Source organism: Ictalurus furcatus, chromosome 16, assembly GCF_023375685.1.
Source record: "Ictalurus furcatus strain D&B chromosome 16, Billie_1.0, whole genome shotgun sequence".
Taxonomy (NCBI): domain Eukaryota; kingdom Metazoa; phylum Chordata; class Actinopteri; order Siluriformes; family Ictaluridae; genus Ictalurus; species Ictalurus furcatus.
This window is the reverse complement of record NC_071270.1, coordinates 12025052-12043810: the sequence shown is the minus strand read 5'-3', so window position 1 is coordinate 12043810 and position 18759 is coordinate 12025052. Positions and strand designations below refer to the sequence as shown.

The window sequence follows — 18759 nt, the reverse complement described above, 5'->3', positions numbered from 1 at the left end:
TGCTATGTTTTTCCAGTCTTCAACTTCAACAGCTTTCTGTTCTTGGCTGACAGTAGTGGAACCTGACGTGGTGTTCTGCTGTTGTAGCCCATCCGCCTCATGGTTCAATGTGTTGTGCATTTCCAATGCTTTTTTGCTCGCTCACACTCTGTAGTTACTTCATGTTAGCTAGGTAGCACTTCTTATCTATGGCTTTCAAATCATATATGATCATCTTTAGGAAACATTTCTATAAAGTATTCAAAAGTATTCAGTCAAAGAGACATTTGTTTTTCCAAAATCAAAATGTTGTCCCCACCTTTACATATTTTAGTGTTCTTGATCAAATGCACAATGTTGGTCAACAGGGGAATCATTTTTATGTTATATTTTTGTGAGTGTGTACAGTAAGGTATTTAGATATTTATTTTTTATTATTTAATAATAATGATTTTTTAAAGAGGCATTTTTAAAAAATTTAGTCTTTGTGTTAGATTTCATGATGATGATCATGATGATGCTGATGAGTGCCTCCCCTAATAACCCGAAAGTTAACACTGTGCCAATTACCACCTTCTCCACTACTTTTGCATTCATTCAATTTTCTTTTTTTTTCTTAAATCTGAAATCAAATTTGGGAAAAGGCCTCTGTTTGGTTTCCTTAATACATACATACAAGATAGAAATACAAGAGCCATTAAAGGCTTTACTTTTTTCTTTTTTCTTTTTTATAACAGCTTATTTTATTTAAAAAATGTTCAATTTAATGAAATCTGTTTCATCTGACCCAGTAGAAATTGCGTGAAGGACACGGTGGGGGTGATGATGGTGCCACAGCAGCCTAAACTTTCAGGATTCTGCAGCTGCTAACGTAATAATAATATATGAAAATAATATTCTTCAAAATTGAGTATTTTTTAGTAGTTTTATATTTGTAAGTCAGAGATAGTTGTCCTGGATTAGGCCCTGGACTATGATTCCCATCAGTCATTGCACCTCACATCAAGTCACATGACTGTCTGCACCTGATTCATGTTTGTGGTTTATTAGCACTTGTATAGAAGTCTTTTTTCTTTTCTTTTTTTGCAGCGCACTCAAGGTTTTGTATTTATCTTATGTTGTCTAGTTTCTTAGTCCTTGTATTTCTCTCTGCCCAGAATGGTTTGTGTGTTTAGTCTACTGTTTGTATTAATTAAATTCACATCTGCACTTGCATCCACTTTTGTCTCCATTACGTGACAGAACACAAGACCTTAATAATGGATGCAGCAGAATTTTTTTCCACCCATGAGGCCATTCTGGATCGCTTGAGGATGGAACCAGAGTGGAGGGGATCTTGGGTCGGGCTACAGAAGCACGGCTGAGGGCCACGCTGTAACGGATAACTGCACAGTGACGCAAAGGCGGAGTCCGTTCCGTTCCATGGTGTTTTAATCAACGGAAAAAGAAAAAAATCAGTATAAAAAAACTACCGAAGTAAACTCAGCCTAAGAATTATGCTGAGTTTTCTTTCTTAACGGAACAGAAGAAGAAAAAAAAAAAGATGAAGGGAAGGGTGTGCTTTTTGGCAGCAATAAAAAGAACAGGTGACTAGGTGAGAGGAAGCTTGACGTGGAAATGAGAGCCAGGTGGAAATGGCGGAACTGTGGGTGTGCGTTTGCCAGGGACCAGGCAAATGCTCTTACTGTGGATATTGATTCAGGAGGCTGGCGAACACTTCGGGAATATTCTGCTAAGGTGAATCAACGAGCTTTGAGGGTTTGGAGGCACATCAAGGGTTTGAGATAATTTCTTTTAATACTTTTGTGGAGAACCAGTATGTTTAAATCGTTGGATGTTACTGTAAGTAAAGAACTCCGAGTGTTAAGCGGAATCTGACAGCCGGTTTCCCATGCTTTCAAGTTCACGAACTCCCCCGTATGCCTAAATCACCGCCATTGAAGGACTACTGCTATTAAATTGAACTTTTAAATTGAACTTTTTTTTTTTTTTTTTTTTAAACCGCCTTTTGTGTGTGCAATTTTTCTTTTATGAATAGAGGATTATTTCCTCTATGTTTTGTGTATTAATCCCACGTTTGGGGACTTTTTTTATTTTGGTTATTTCGGTTGCTATGAAAGATCTGTATTTTCTTACATTTATTGCATGAACTGGAAATAATAATCTTTTTTGAGAATTTTGAGTAGCCTACTGTTTTTTCCGCTGAGTGATGTCCAAATTATAATTGACGGTTATTTAGACTGTCTGGTGCCCAAAAACCAGTACGTAAAGTACCTCGCTACAATGCGTAAGATCTTTCCCCACCCTCCCTCCCCCATTATGGACTTTTTGCACAGTTGATTTAGCATCAGTACTGGAAGTGGGATACATGCTAACATTTAGTTACCTGTTTTTACTTGCCCCCAAGACCACAAACCCTAGCATTAAGAGGACATTATCCTGAGAGATAATCCAGATTTCTTCAAGGCATGCTATGCAAGGTGAGCTCTTTTTTTTTATTTCTATTCTTATAGTGAAAAATGTTTATATATATATATATATATATATATATATATATATATATATATATATATATATATATATAATATAATATAATATAATATAATATAAAAAAAATCTATATCTCACTATAGTTATTAACTGCATATCTTGTTACTGCATTGTGTTAAAATGACTGAAGTCAGTCCTCATTCTTGAACGTGAAGAAATGGGGCACCATCTAAACGCCATGTACTTATATCCATTGTCTATCACGATCATACTCAAGGGTACAGTGGTGCTTGAAAGTTTTTGTGAACCCCTTAGAATTGTCTATATAGCTGCATAAATATGACCTAAAACATAATCAGATTGTCACACAAGTCCCAAAAGTAGACAAAGAAAACTCAATTGAACAAATTAGACAAATATTATATTTAGTCATTTATTGATTGATGAGAATTTTCTAATTACATATTTTTGTGTGGCAAAAGTATGCAAACCTCTAGGATTAGCAGATAATTTGAAGATGACATTAGTGTCAGGTGTTTTCAGTCAGTTGGATGACACTCATATGAGTGAATGGCCTGTTTTATTTAAAGAAAAGGGATCTATCAAAGGCTAATCCTCACAACACATGACTGTGGAAGTGTAGCATGGCATGAACAAATGAGATTTCTGAGCACCTCAAAAAAAGAGTTGTTATTGCTCATCAGGCTGGAAAAGGTTACACAACCACCTCTACAGAGTTTGGACTCCACCAATCCACAATCAGACAGATTGTGTACAAACGGAGGAAATCCAAGATCATTGTTACCCTCCCCAGGAGTACTTGACCAACAAAGACCACACCAAGAACAAGACATGTAATAGTCTGTGAGGTCATAAAGGAGCCAGGGTAACTTCTAAGCAACTAAAGGCCTCTCTCACATTGGCTAATGTTCATAAGTCCACCATCAGGAGAACACTGAGCAACAACGGTGTGCATGGTAGGGTTGCAAGGAGAAAATCACTGCTCTCTAAAAAGAAAATTGCTGCACGTCTGCAGTTTGCTAAAAATCACATGGACAAGCTAGAAGGCTATTGGAAAAATGTTTTGTGGATGGATGAGACCAAAATAGATCTTTTTGGTTTAAATGAGAAGCATTATGTGTGGATTAAGGAAAACTCTGCATTCCAGCATTAGAACCTTCTCATCTATGAAACATGATGGTGGTACCAGTGTGGTTTGAGCCTGTTTTGATGCATCTGGGCCTGGACAGCTTGCCATTATAGACAGAACAATGAATTTTCAATTATATAAGCAAATTCTAAAGGAAAATGTCAGGACCTCTGTCTGTGAGCTGGATCTCAAGAGAAAGTGGGACATGCAGCAAGACAACGACCCTAAGCACACAAGTCTAAATGGGCTAAAATTCCTCCAAGCTGATGTGCAAGACCTGATCAACACTTACTGGAAATGTTTATTTGCAGTTATTGCTGCACAAGGGTGTTACACTAGAAAGCAACAGTTCACATACTACTAGTAATTTTTGATCATTTTCTTTAATAAATAAATGAAGTATTATAATTTTGTCTCATTGTTTAATTGGGTTCTCTTTAAATACGTTTCGGACTTGTGCAAAAATCTGTTTCATCATTTATGTAGAAATGTAGACAATTCTAAAGAGTTCATAAGCTTTCTAGCACATAAGCATTTATAGACATGCATGTATTCAACATAGTATAGCATTTCAAATAAATGAAAAAAGTGAATTTCTTCAAAGTATTTGAGTAAACTGAACTTATTAGGGTTTATAGTGTATGCTAGGGGCCTAAATTACTTCAGACCACAACAGCCTAGCCTACAGCTATACCCTTAAAATTAGTAGAACCGATATTTAAACTTTTTGCGTTTTCATTTTGTATTTTATGATTTTAATCACAGTAATTTAATAAATAACAAAGAGAAAAGAGATCATTATAGAATTTTTATTTCCCAATATTTTGAAAAGTGAACAAATATTCTTTAACAAATGTTTTTTAAAAAAACAACAACATAAACAAAACACAAAAAGAATGGTTTCACGTTTAATAATAGAATACATGGACCCACAGTCATGACCTCCTTCTTAGTTCAATTTTGGTTTCTTGTTGAAATTCTCAGTGTAAAAGTAAAATTTATTTGCAGGATCAAACAAACAGACAGCTGGAAAACTTGACAGAATTCTCTGGACCAAACATTGTTTAGATCACTGGCTGAGACCAGATGTCTCACTCAATAGGATGGTAAAGTTGATAACGATAACTTCAGGAAGGAAGGGGGACCCCCTTTGGAATGAGACCTTTTGCTCTCTCACCCAGGAACACAATGTTCACCCTGTGCTCTTTAAAATTGACATCCCAAATTATAACACTACATAAAGCCTATAGAGGCGAGGACTGTGAAAATGAATATATATATATTATTTTTTTAAACAGCTTAAGTGACCTATATACAGTCATGTTTTCTTCTGGACTTATTATGCTCATAACCACAAAGTTGCCTCTAATTATTTTTGATTTATTTAGTGTGCATTAGTATAGTATTGCTAGTATGATTATTATGGCTGATTATTAGAAGTGTATAACAGACAATATATGTCTTGTATGGTGTGTGTGTTCGTTGAGTGATCAGAGTAAGGAAATTTGGGTAGAATGTCGTCATATGTACATGTTAAAATTTGAAACCAAAGTTTGATCCACACATCATGAAAATGTGGAACCACACATCTTCAGAGACAATGGACTAATTAGCGTCATAGGCGGAGAATATGGCTTACACCTCCCCCTAAGACAATATTTGATTGGAGGAAACATTTTGGGGCTGGACTAGCCAGAAAGGGTTAAAATCCTATGACACAAAGAGTCTTGAGTCTTCAGAGTCATTGGAATCATCTGAGAGTTCTCTGAAATCAAAATCTTCTGGCAGATCGCATCTGCTTGGAGCCTCAACCGAGAACTGCCACCAAGCTCATAAAGCAACCCGGCTACGAGACTCCATTCCATTCATCATTCCAATTGGTCTTCTGAGACACCACTCAAAAGCAGCCAGACTGCTGATGAATCCCCCCATCACCAGGAATCCATTCTACCCAACAACGTAATGAGCGAATTTCCATTTGGAACGACAATTCAAATGCAGATTCTCGCTGAACTGATGCATATAATAAGTTTAAATGCCTTCCAAAGTGAAGGTAAATTAATAAGTTGATGGTTCATTCAGGTCATGGTCTGAGAAATCTCATACAGTGCTAGAAATGTGAAATTCATTCACTCTCTGTTCAAAGCCATTTTCACCACTGTTTGTGTTAAATTAGTTTCTGTGTAGTAGAATAGTTTAATAAAGTCTAATCTGTTTTTAAAGATGTGTGTCTTAGTTGCTTTATAGTCTACTGCCATGAACTGACAATCTTGTTACTATACTTTTAATTTAGTGTTTCACTATATTTAGGATACTATTGCCGGTGGTCATGGAGGTAAAATCTAATGCATAATTAATAATTACACTAATTTCAACTTATTGCTGGATGAATAGTTGATCAGAAATATTAAATTAGCAAAATTTCCCCTTCTGAGCTAATCTGCTAGTCTCTCCTACCTATTTTAGTGGAGAATACAGGTAACATAACCTAAATAGCTAAACGTCTCTTACATATAATGGTGGGGAATGCAAACAGCTCAATCTAAACAGCTAATTTTTCATACATCTTCAACCACACGTGAAAACACGCACACAAAGACGGAAATGGAAAATATGCTTTTCCAGTCAATTTGGGGGAGGCCTACGTTGACCTATGTAGATGTAAATCTTGTTAGGGCCATATATGTTAAAGAATTCAAAATTATCCAAAAATGTGTGTCAAATTTATTTGCAGTATTTGTCAATTTTTTTTTTTTTTTTTTTTTTGCAGTCCAACAGACACAGTTGTTAATACTTAAAAACAAGTAGATATTTATTTAAAAAAGGAAAAAGTTAAATAAATAAAGAACAACAAAAAAAAATCGGCATCTTAATATTTAGCTCAAATTCCAGGGACAGTGGTCATCTTCAACATTTCCCTAACTTTGAACTAACTTTGTTTACATTCAGTAGGCCTGCACATGAGCAGGTTTATGCTTACAGCTCTGTTGTCTTGGTAACAAGTTCAATAACATCGTAGAAGAATTGAGAACAGTCCAATCCAGTCAGGTGATTCACTAGTTTTCATTTAGAGGATTGCAAACACATGTAATGCTCATGTTGCACATTGTCCCCTTCTGTCACCATTTTGTCTGGTGGTGTGACATCCATGGTGACCTGTGGCACTGGGGCACAAACAAACATCATGCATTACATTGATCATACTTTACACTGTAAAAGATACAACTATACAGTAGTTTGCCAAATGTAAAAATATCTATTGTTATATATGTATGTGTGTATGTATGGATGATTTGGTAATTAAATCAGCCAGCTCATTCTTATCTTTAAATTTTAAGGGTAAGAAGACCTAGACTACTAAAAAAAACTACTTATAATTAGCCTGCATGCTAATTTCGCTAGTTAGCTACTTCTTGTTTATGTAACAGAAAATTTTTATTATTAGAATCTAATAACCAGACAATTTCATATGGAATTCCAAATGTTTTAATTAATTTATATATATATATTTTTTAATAGAAGTTGTCAGTCAACATATTTGACCAACAGTCTTTTGAGTTTCAGGTGTTTAACATGGTAATGTTCTGTTATTTGTTATTACTATTATTTATTACGGCAGTGGTGGCTCAACAGTTTAGGCTTTGGGTTACTGATTAGAAGGTCGGTGGTTCAAGCCCCAGCACCACCAAGCTGCCACTGTTGGGCCCTTGAGCAAGGCCCTTAACCCACTCTGCTCCAGGTGCACTGTATCATAGCTGACCCTTCGCTCTGAACCCAGCTTGTTAGGAAGTTGGGGCCAGAGTGAAGGGTTAGCCATGATACAGTGAAAAATAGAATTTCACTGTGCTGTAATGTATATGTGACAGACAAAGGCTACTCCTTATTTCTGTCATCCATTTAGGTTTCTCATGCAATGCATCTTCCTTGTTTAACTGTGTAATTGTGTTGTGGGTTTGCTACATGTTATTTATACATTGATTGATTGCTTTTATGATCCTTTACAGAAAAAATATTTTAAATTGTTTTTTAAGTCAAAGTTTTAAATAAAGAAAAAAAAAAGACACCTTAAAATAATCTGTAAATAAATCTGTAATGCTATCTGTTTTAAATATACCTTTTCATTATGCACAATTATATTGAGCAAGCAGTTTAAACAGTTTAAAGTTGGCTCAATTTTAGTTATCTGTTCAACGTAAACTTCTTCTCTACGCCAAAAAGATTGAGGTAGTTTTGGATAACACAACAAAGCACCTTTTTCATCAAAGTCAGATTTTGTAACTAGTAGAATGCATCAGTAAAAAGTGGAGTTACTACTCAAGACATATGTTTTTTTAATTGAGAAGACAGTTTTTTTTTTTGTTTGTTTTTTTTTTTAACTGAGTATCAGCACAAAGATTATCCCCTCATCCAACTCTATTAACTGTATGCAAATAGTAATGTTTAATTTTGCCATTCAAAATAGAGCTTGTATTAGATATAAATGCTCTAAAACATTGTTCAGTTTTGGTCATCCTGCAATTTGCTAAAGAGGCTTAGAAAGATGTACGTAAAGCACAGGCATTTTCACTTCCTTGTAGATAAGTGTACAGTATACCAAATCTATAACATATCTGTAACACACTGTCCATTTTGTCCTTAGAGGAAACTGCATTTTGAGCTGTGGCTTGAGCTAGACATTCCAGGAAGTGAGCTAAAAGTTAGCAGTTTATCAGAGTAAGCACTTTAGTCATGTAGCCTTGTCAGTGCTCTACTTCATCACAGATTCATGCTGTCATTTTGACACACTCACCTGTGTAGCTCTTGTTAATCACAGTAACTGTAAAATCCTTCTGTCTGTGTAGATGATTATGATTTTCGATGTGAACAATCAGGGTGTAAATCCCAGAATGATCAGGACTCACTGACCACAGGTTTATACTGGCATTGGAGGATACTGTCATGTTGTCCTGTACGGAAAGAACAATGTCATAGGCGTATATGTATATCGGTATTATCTTTTTAAATAGTCAGATGGCATTGTCAAAGAGAAAGGTATGTGTTCACAGGCAAGAGTGCACGTAAGATATGGAGATCCAGAAACAGGAACTAAAATCAGCTTTCATGGTAATTAATATGGTAAAGTAATTTTTAGTATATTTTTACCCAAACAGCAATGGTGGAAAAAGTATCAAGGAATCATACTTAAGTTTTTTTTTTTAAAGTCATTTTAAAGTTGTAAGAAGATCATATTCATTTAAAAACAACTACACTGTTTTGCATCTGGTCAGTTTGGTGGTCATATGCATGAATAATACATATGTAGTTTGATAATGAATTAATCAGAAGTAAAATATCATACGCATAATAAATATTTATGTATCTAGAGTTTAACTTACTGCCTAGACAATTTATGCTAGCTACTGGAATCAGTGCTAGTCTTGGCATTAGTAAAGAAAACAGGTTTACTTGGTTAAACATAGCCAGTTAATGTTGGCAAATTAGCAAAACATTCCTCAACATGCTTTTTCTAATTAGATGCTTTTTCTAATTAGATGCTTCTTAGGGAGACAAAGAAGACACCTCTTTTATACTAGTCTTTGCTTACTCAAGCATATTGAAACAATTTCAATATTGTTTATCCAGCCTCAGATGCACACAGACACCATTAACTACATTGTGTAGCATGGGATGGCCACTGCTGATGATGAATTGGCATGAATCCTGTTTTTTTTTTTCTACACTGATGAACTTGAATTAAATGATTGGCTGTTTAACTGAGCCAATTTGACGCATATTTTGAGTATATGATATCATATATTACAATCATTTGCTGGATAAGAGTACTTGGAAAGGCTAAATAAAAGTATAAGAAGTAATAAAATAATTCTTGGAAATATAATTAAGAGTACAAGTTATCAATTTCAAAAAATACTCAAAGTATAAATTTGCCAAAATAATACTTTTTGCCCCTGCCAAACGGAGTATAAATGTTAAGTATCTTGGATAGTGATAACACCCATAAACATAAATCTACATTTTTATTACAGGTTTGTTTTTCTGATATTCAGTTCAGATTGTGAATTACCTTCATCCAGACAAAACGCAAGGACTTGGAAGACATTGCGTCACAGGTAATCGTCAGATTTGTCCCAGTCTCAACTTGTATCTGGCTCTCGGAATTACACTCTATGTTGTCAAGAACTGTTTGGCAGAGCAAGAATCATGTTTTTGAATAATATGTTCACTTTCATCTATCTTAATTCACAATGCATGTGAAGTATAAAAAATGTAGGTTATTGATAAAGTTGAAGACTCACAGTCTACAGTCAGGTACATAGTTGCGTTGAGGCTTTGTAAGTGTTGGTTTGATGAGTTCCAGGTGGGCTGACATATCAGGTCACTGATGTGCCGAGTAATGTTCTGAATTGTGAATTTTCCATCCTGACTTTCCATAATTGATTGACTCTGTAGGGAGGAGCAAATCCAAATGATAAAATGGTAATGAGGGACAAAGTGATGTCATGCAGAAGAAGATGAGTGGCTTGTGACTGAGCACACAGTGGAAAACCTCACTGCTGTATGTTTTTGACTCACCCGTGAGGATAATAACATGTACTTGTCAGGTGGAGGAACACTGACACATGTGATGCTTACTGTGTCCCCTTCTATTACTTTCCTCTCAGGGGACGTGATCTTTATTGAAACCTCTGGCACTAGGGCACAAATATTCATTTGTGTTCAGATGAAAACATTCAATCGTAATGTATCAGCAAATAAATTATTATTTTCCAACTTTGTATCTCTATTACTACTAAAGTTTGCAATGTGTAAATGAAAAAGAAGGAAAGTATTTCTGAGTGAGTCTAAAGATATACAGTAATTATATACCTGTATGGTTCTATATCATGACAAAGAAATCTGGAATAGGTATACCATTATCATTAAGCTATACTTGTATATTTGATAGGGTACATTCTTTGATAATAGAAAGCTATAAGCATATACTGTGAAAATATATTTTTTTGTACAGTTATGGTAATGTGAATCTTACATACAATGCTGTGAAAAAGTATCCTGATTTATGTTTATATCTCATACTAAATAGTTTTAGATCTTCAAATGAAATATAACATAAAACAAAGGCAACCTGAGTAAATACACAATATTTTATTTTTTTATTTATTTTATTTGTATAGCGCTTTTTACAATAGACATTGTCTCAAAGCAGCTTTACAGAAATATCAACATGGTATACAGATATTAAAGGTGCAAATTTATCCCAACTGAGCAAGCCACTGAGTGGCGACGGTGGCAAGGAAAAACTCCCTAAGATGTTTTAAGAGGAAGAAACCTTGAGAGGAACCCGACTCAGAAGGGAACCCATCCTCATCTGGGTAACAACAGATAGTGTGAAAAAGTTCATTATGGATTTATATGAAGTCTGTATGGCCTTAGGAGCAGCCGTAGTCCCAGCAGTCTGGAATTAGAGAAGATTTGAGCTCCATCCAGAGGCAGAAAGGATCTGGATCTCTAGTATCTCCATAAATTCATGTGGGGCTCGGCGAAAGGAGAGAGGGAGAAAAAAGATTATTATGACTGCGAAGTAGTAGAACAGAATCTAGTCAGGGTAGGCTTGAGTAAACAAATACGTTTTAAGCCTAGACTTAAACACTGAGACTGTGTCTGAGTCCCGAACACTAATAGGAAGACTGTTCCATAACTGTGGGGCTCTATAAGAGAAAGCTCTTCCCCCTGCTGTAGCCTTCACTCGAGGTACCGTCAAATAGCCTGCATCTTTTGATCTAAGTAGGCGTGGCGGATTATATAAAACCAAAAGGTCGCTTAGATATTGTGGCGCGAGACCATTTAGTGCTTTATAGGTTAATAAAAGTATTTTATAGTTAATGCGAGATTTTACTGGGAGCCAATGCAGTATTGATAATATCGGTGTGATATGGTCGTACCTTCTAGTTCTAGTTAGGACTCTAGCAGCTGCATTCTGGACTAACTGGAGCTTATTTATATTCCTACTGGAACATCCAGACAGTAAGGCATTACAGTAATCTAATCTAGAGGTGACGAATGCATGAACTAGTATTTCCGCATCATGTAGTGACAATATGTTTCTTATTTTAGAAATATTTCTGAGATGAAAGAAGGCTATCCTAGTAATATTATCTACATGAGCATCAAATGATAGGCTGGAGTCAATAATCACTCCAAGGTCTTTAACTGCTGCACATGATGAAACAGAAAGACCATCCAGAGTAACCATGTGATCAGAAAGATTACTTCTAGCTACACGTGGGCCTAATAAAAGTATTTCTGTTTTATCAGAATTAAGTAGAAGGAAGTTAGTTAACATCCAATGTCTAATGTCCTTTACACAATCCTCAGCTTTACTAAGCTTCTGTCTGTCCTCTGGCTTCGCTAAAACATACAACTGTGTATCATCAGCATAACAGTGGAAGCTAATTCCATGTTTACGAATAATTTGACCTAGGGGTAGCATATATAAAGTAAAGAGCAGTGGGCCTAAAACAGAACCCTGTGGAACTCCAAAAGTAACCTCAGTACGCATGGAGAATTCACCATTTACATCTACGAACTGATAACGATCGGTCAGATAAGACCTGAGCCAGGAGAGGACTGTTCCCTTAATACCAACAACATTTTCTAATCTATCAAGGAGAATAGTGTGATCTATAGTATCAAAAGCTGCACTAAGGTCGAGTAACACAAGCAGAGAGACACAACCCTGATCGTAGGTCAGTAGAAGGTCATTTACTACTTTAACTAATGCTGTCTCTGTGCTATGATGAGGTCTAAACCCTGACTGATACATTTCATGAATGTTATTCCTATCTAAGTACGAGCATAACTGCTTTGCTACAACCTTTTCTAAAATCTTAGAGATGAAGGGGAGATTTGATATTGGTCTATAGTTGGACAATTGAGACGGGTCAAGATCAGGTTTTTTAATCAAGGGTTTAATAACTGCTAATTTAAGTGATTTAGGTACATAGCCAGTGCTTAGGGAAGAATTGATTATATTTAGAAGTGGTTCAATTACTCCTGGACAAATCTGTTTAAACAAACATGTAGGTACGGGATCTAGTATGCAAGTTGATGAATTGGCTGAAGAGATTAATGTAGCTAGTTCGGTCTCTCTAAGTGAAGCAAAATACTCTAAACATTGATCTGATATACATATACAATACAGTTTTATTATTATTATTATTATTATTATTATTATTATTATTATTATTATTATTTCATTGAAGCAAAAAAAGTTATCCAACACCTATCACCCATGTGAAGAACTAATTGCCCCCTTAAACTTAAAATCTGGTTGTGCCACCTTTAGCAGCAATAACTGCAACCAAACATTTCCGGTAACTGGAGATCAGTCTTTCACTTACTTCTAGGACTATGGCTTACTTCTATGCTTTGGATCATTTGTCTTGATGCCTAATCCTTTTGCGCTTGAGTTTCAACTTACGGACTGAAGACCGGACATTCTTCTTTAGGTTTTTCTGGTGATGAGTAGAATTCATGTTTCCCTTAATTATTGCAAGTTGCCCAGGCCCTGAAGCAGCAAAGCATCCCCACACCATCACACTGCCACCACCATGGTTGACTTAAGTATTATGTTTGTTTTGTGGAATTCTGTGTTATGGTTTATGCCAAATGTCTTCCAAACAGTTTCACTTTTGACTCCTCAATCCACAGAACATTCTCCCAAAAGGTTTGAGGACCGTCAAGGTATATTTTGCCAAATATCAGACGAGACTTAATGTTCTTCTGGGTTAGCAGTGGTTTTCGCCTCGCCACTCTTACATGGATGCAATTTTTGTCCCGTGTCTTTCTGATAGTGGAGTCATGAACTTTATTCATGATAAATAGATCCTTTATTGATGAAAGAAAGGCCTGTAGGTCCTTTTGATGTTGTCATTGGCTCTTTTATCACTTGCTGGATGAGTAGTTGCTGTGAATTTTAGGTCAGCCATGTCTGGGAAGGTTCAGTACTGTGTCGAGTTTTTTTCTATTTGGAGATATTGGCTCTCAATGTGGTCTTTTGGAGTCCCAGAGCCTTTGAAACTTTGAAATAGCTTTGTAACCCTTCCCAGACTGATGTACTTCAGTCATCTTCTTCATAATTTGGAATTAATCTGGAATTTCTTTACATTTTGGCATAGAGTGCTAGTGGGTAAGACCTTTTAACCAACTTCCTGCTCTTGAAAAATTTCTATTTAAGTGTAGATTTGGTTGAACAGGGTTTCAGTAATCAGGCCTGGCTGTGTCTAGTCGAGTTAAACCCCATTATGAATGCAGTTTCATAGATTTAGGAAATTATGGAGGCAAATACATTTTCACACATGTCCAGTTAGTATTGGATAATTTTTTTGCTTCGATAAATGACATTATCATTTAAAAACTGTATTTTATGTTTACTCAGGTTGCCTTTGTTTTATCTCGGATTTAGTCTTAATTTCTGAAACAATTTAGTATGAGAAGAAGTCAGGCTGAAGGCAAATACTTTTTCACAACATTGTACTTTTCCACCCCTAATTAATTCCATTAAGAATTTAACTTTAACTTGCACTTTTGTGACTGTTTTGATGCTGCCAGCAGGAAATGAGGCGATATCGCAAACATAGTTTCCACTATCCTTCTCTGTAACCTCCTGCAAATGCAAGATGGAGCCTTGCAACTCAGTGGTGTTCGTTTCGTTCACCAGCTCCAATTTATGATTCGCATAGTAAAGAACAGAATAGGAAGGATTAAACACCACTAATTTTTGCTCTCCTTTTTGTCCCTCTTTGTGCCATTGTAACTGGATGATTGTTGGATGCTCCTTGGACATGATGCATGGCAGACTGATGTTCTGTCAAACTGCTGCATTTACATCTGTTTTGTGTTCTATGAAGACACAGTTCCTGTTGATTAGTTCGCATAACATTTATCAGGAATGTACAAGTTATTTTTTAAATGTTACAGTATATTTGATTAAATTTCCACAGCTGTCTTATACAACACTCCAGAGGTTTCTGAATGACTTTCACTGAATTACTTTTTTCTCACTATTAATATCAGACAAACCATGATCCTTTTCCAGAAGAAGATACAGATGAGAGATTCAGTGGATATAGTCTACACACTCCTATTAAAATGGCAGGTTTTTGTGATTTATAAAAAAAAAATTAAAAAAATGAAACCAACATAAATCATGCCAGAACCTTTACTACCTTTAATGTAAAACTTTATCCTATTAATTAAAGTGAAAAACAATAAAAAATTATTTTACAGGGGGGAAAAAAGTACAATAACCTGGTTGCATAAGTGTGCACACCCCTAAACTATTGCTTAGTTGATGCACCTTTATATTTTATCACAGCATTCAATCTTTTGGGGTAAGAGTCAATCATTTTAACGGGGGTGTGTAAACATTTTAGATCCACTGTAAATTCATGGAAATTTAATAGATATGAAAACTTTCACAAAGCATTTAAATAAACCACAGATTTTTAATCTATTAAGGCAATATGTGAATATATCAAAGACTTTGGAATAAATCAAGTCATGCTTACCTTGAAGAATGCTTATAAGGATCAGAAGGCTGGTAGCTTTATTGGTCAAGACAAAAGCCATGACTTTAAAGACAACAGTTCTTTTGGAAAAAGAAAAGAAAATGACACGTTGCACAGGAAGTAGCTGTAAACTATGGGTATGTCTTGATAAGCTCTCTAGCTCCCGAGGTCATGAATCAGTACAGTACATCATGTTTGGGCACTGGTAAGGACCCTGGCTCACTACAAATATGGGGACACTGATAACTCAATTTCTGGTTATATTACTACATATTTGCGTTGTAAAATGTCACCAAACTTTGAAAATATTTAAGTTTTATATGTCATATAAATTTGTTAGCTTTATCACACATTTGTCATGGTACTTCAAGCAGGATCGTAGGCTAGCTAGTGGATTTTTTTTTCTTCATTAAACACTTAAGTCATTAGACTCAAACAAACCATATATAGTCAAATAAAGTTAAAAATTTCTAACATAAGAATCATGTGAGAGCTACAACAACAATAACAATCTACTAACATTTGTAGACAAAGTTGGCTGAGAGTTCGTCCTGCGTTTATTTTGAGTGGAGAGGTGTCATTTCCAGTAAGGGAACATAGTGAGCATCAATGCTCCATGGTTTTGTGATGCAATGTGGGATTTTTTAGGGAGCAAAGGTTCCATTGCACTAGAAGAATTTTCTGACTGAGATAGCCCTTAAAATGGCTGACTCACTGATCAGTGCCCTGACTACTGAAATAGGGAGCTGATTGAGACATACCCATTACCACTGACAGGAATTATGCTTATGAAAGAAACTGAAGAAAAAACACTTTCTAAAAATATCAGGTTAGACCAGTGCCATCTGGTTGTTTTTAAAATAGGGGAAGCACAAGTGTCTGTTATTGAAGTATATGTCTGTGTTCTGTTCTATCTGTTGGTCTGGCCTTCTGTTTAATTCCCAGTCTCTTCTCATAAGTAAGAGCATCAAAAGACTTTTCCAAAATTAGGTCAAGAAAATTAGTAAGTAGTATGTACCATTTCATGGAAATGACCGCTATCTAGCTAGACCTTGGTTTGTAATTGATCACACAAGGTTTCTTTTCCCCCAGCACATTTTAAAACACAGTTTCCAATGTTGCAATCTATTTCTTAGTCCTAAATGGAACTTTCCTTTGTTTTTGGCTTCCAAGACACTGTTTCTTTTTGTAAATTCTGACACTGCCCCCCTAATGGACACGTAAAGACTGCCCCATGCAAGCATCCCCGTACAATGCCCTGACATGCCTGTATATATGCGGTTTCAGAAGTATAAACCAGCCCTTGGGTTATACTTGAAAGCAAACAAATCAAGCAGGCTATCACAACAGTGAGAAATGCAAATATCTCCAAGGTGTGAAAATGTTCCCAGGCAGAATGGTACAGGGGATAATGATGCATTCAGTTTAGCTTAGAAGTGGGAAGACAGCTTAGAATTACATAATTTTTTACTTCTGTATGCTCAAGCAACAAAGTGGATGTGATGAACTAGATCGTCATAGCAGCTGTGGCAGCACTGGTTTAAATAATATATAAGTGCGCCATATCTACGTTACATTTTTACATGATAAAAAGTGATCTGGTCACATCTTTTCTAAAAAAAAAATAATAAAATGTCTACACAAGCATACCTAGACTGTGCTGGTATTTTATTATTTTTTTTAGAACAAAGTATGTGAATACAACATAAATACAGGACAAACAAAACAATAAGTCAAAAACAAACAAAACCGGTACTGCATGTGATTATGTGATTAAGTGTAGGTGTGAGGTTGTGTTGTGCATGTACATCTCTAATTAGTATGTATGTAAGGCAAGCTGTAGAATAAAGAGTAGAGAGGGAAGAAAAAATGTGTGTATGGTGTATGTGTATATATATGTATATATGTATGTATGTGTGTGTGTGTGTGTGTATATATATATATATATATATATATATATATATATATATATATATATATATATAAAATAAACTGGGGGGGGGGGTAAATAAACAAATAAATAAACAAATAAATAAACAAAGGGAGGTGGCATACCGAGGAGATACAGGGATGGGCCACCACTCAGGGGGGATCAGAGTAGGACAGTAGGACAGGACAGTATGGCAACCCAGCACTCGGACACATCTTCACGACCGAGACCAGCATGCCTGTGGCCTGCATGTCGCCCTCCAACCCCACTGGGGAGGGCCAACCCACTGGACAATCTCCTTAAAAAAAATCTTTCCAAACCCAGCCGAGACTGTGCTAGTAGTTCTCAGATGTTTTACAGCAACGCATCCCCCAACCCAAAATCATTGATGGTGCTTGATGTAAAAAATATATGTAGAGAAATTGGATATCAGGAGAGATTTAATTGCATTTCAAAGAGAGGTTGAAATGAAAGGAGTTTTGGCAGGCGAAGCATATGGAGATTGTAACATCTAACTCACTTTTGTTGCCAGCGGTTTAGACATTAATGGCTGTGTGTTGAGTTATTTTGAGGGGACAGCAAATTTACACTGCTACACAAGCTGTACACTCACTACTTTACATTGTAGCAAAGTGTCATTTCTTCAGTGTTGTCACATGAAAAGATATAATCAAATATTTACAAAAATGTGAGGGGTGTACTCACTTTTGTGAGATACTGTAAATCAGTATAAGACAGTCTTGCAGACATACAGGAACATCTTCCGGTCTCACATTTGCCTTGCTTTCAACTGCAGTGGACTACCTGCAACACACTTTCAGGGACAGGATAACTCCCCATCCTCGAGGTACCATCCATTGCCAACAGGTGAAGGGGCACACATTATACCTTTCAGAGAATGTCTCATTATGGCTGCTTGGTAGTTTGGCAGTATTGATACAGGGCGTCACTTGTTGGGGGCATGGATAATTCTGGCAAAGCTGACGATGCCATGCAAAATGCTTTGTTTCTTGCATCGTTCACATTTTCAGCAGATGATTGACCATACAGGTGGCATACACATTTGCAAAGTAGTTCAAAGGTAGACTGGTCCAGGTTAAAACTGCTACCCAAATTTGTAAATGCAGTCAGGTATTCTTCTTTCTCGCAAGCAACAGAAAATGCCTTTCTTTTGCCTATGCCATAAAAGGTGCTTATAGAGTCACAACCTGAGAAGGTATGGATCCCAATAAGTGCAAAACACACACTGGTGCCAAGAGCTGATGACACCTTAGCTAAGTCAATGATCCTTGTTTTGTTGCCAACCCCTGTGAAAAAAAATACAACCTACTTGGTAAATGTGGCTGTAGACTTAAAGCAATCACTGCCACAGTATCAGGGCTCTTGATGACTTCAATTTGATGTTCCTGTGCAGCATGTTGTGCATGTCATAACACCCTGGTGTCACATTCCGCATGATCACGTCAGATCTTCAACAGCACTGAGAGTTTGTAAACCCTCCATTACAGTCACGCAGTGACGCAGGTTTCCATGTGCTATGTACAAGCTTAAGTCCTTGCCCACAGCAGTAAGATCAGCATCTCACCACACAACATAGAGGATTTCTGCCAGTGTCCCTTTGTTTATTCCATCTGATAGAA

At 36.2% G+C, this 18759-nt stretch overlaps 1 protein-coding gene across 1 annotated transcript; it reads right to left on the bottom strand.

Annotated features, from left to right (window-relative positions):
• Nucleotides 1-6682: 6682 nt before the first annotated feature.
• On the bottom strand, nucleotides 6683-15532 carry LOC128620684 (cell surface glycoprotein MUC18-like). Its single transcript, XM_053645924.1, has 7 exons — nucleotides 15190-15532; nucleotides 14391-14521; nucleotides 10193-10311; nucleotides 9916-10063; nucleotides 9684-9799; nucleotides 8409-8565; nucleotides 6683-6783 (listed from the first exon to the last, which is right to left on the bottom strand). The coding sequence occupies exons 2-7, from the start codon at nucleotides 14470-14472 to the stop codon at nucleotides 6683-6685; spliced, it is 723 nt and encodes a 240-aa protein (XP_053501899.1). The 5' UTR covers nucleotides 14473-14521; nucleotides 15190-15532.
• Nucleotides 15533-18759: the final 3227 nt, after the last annotated feature.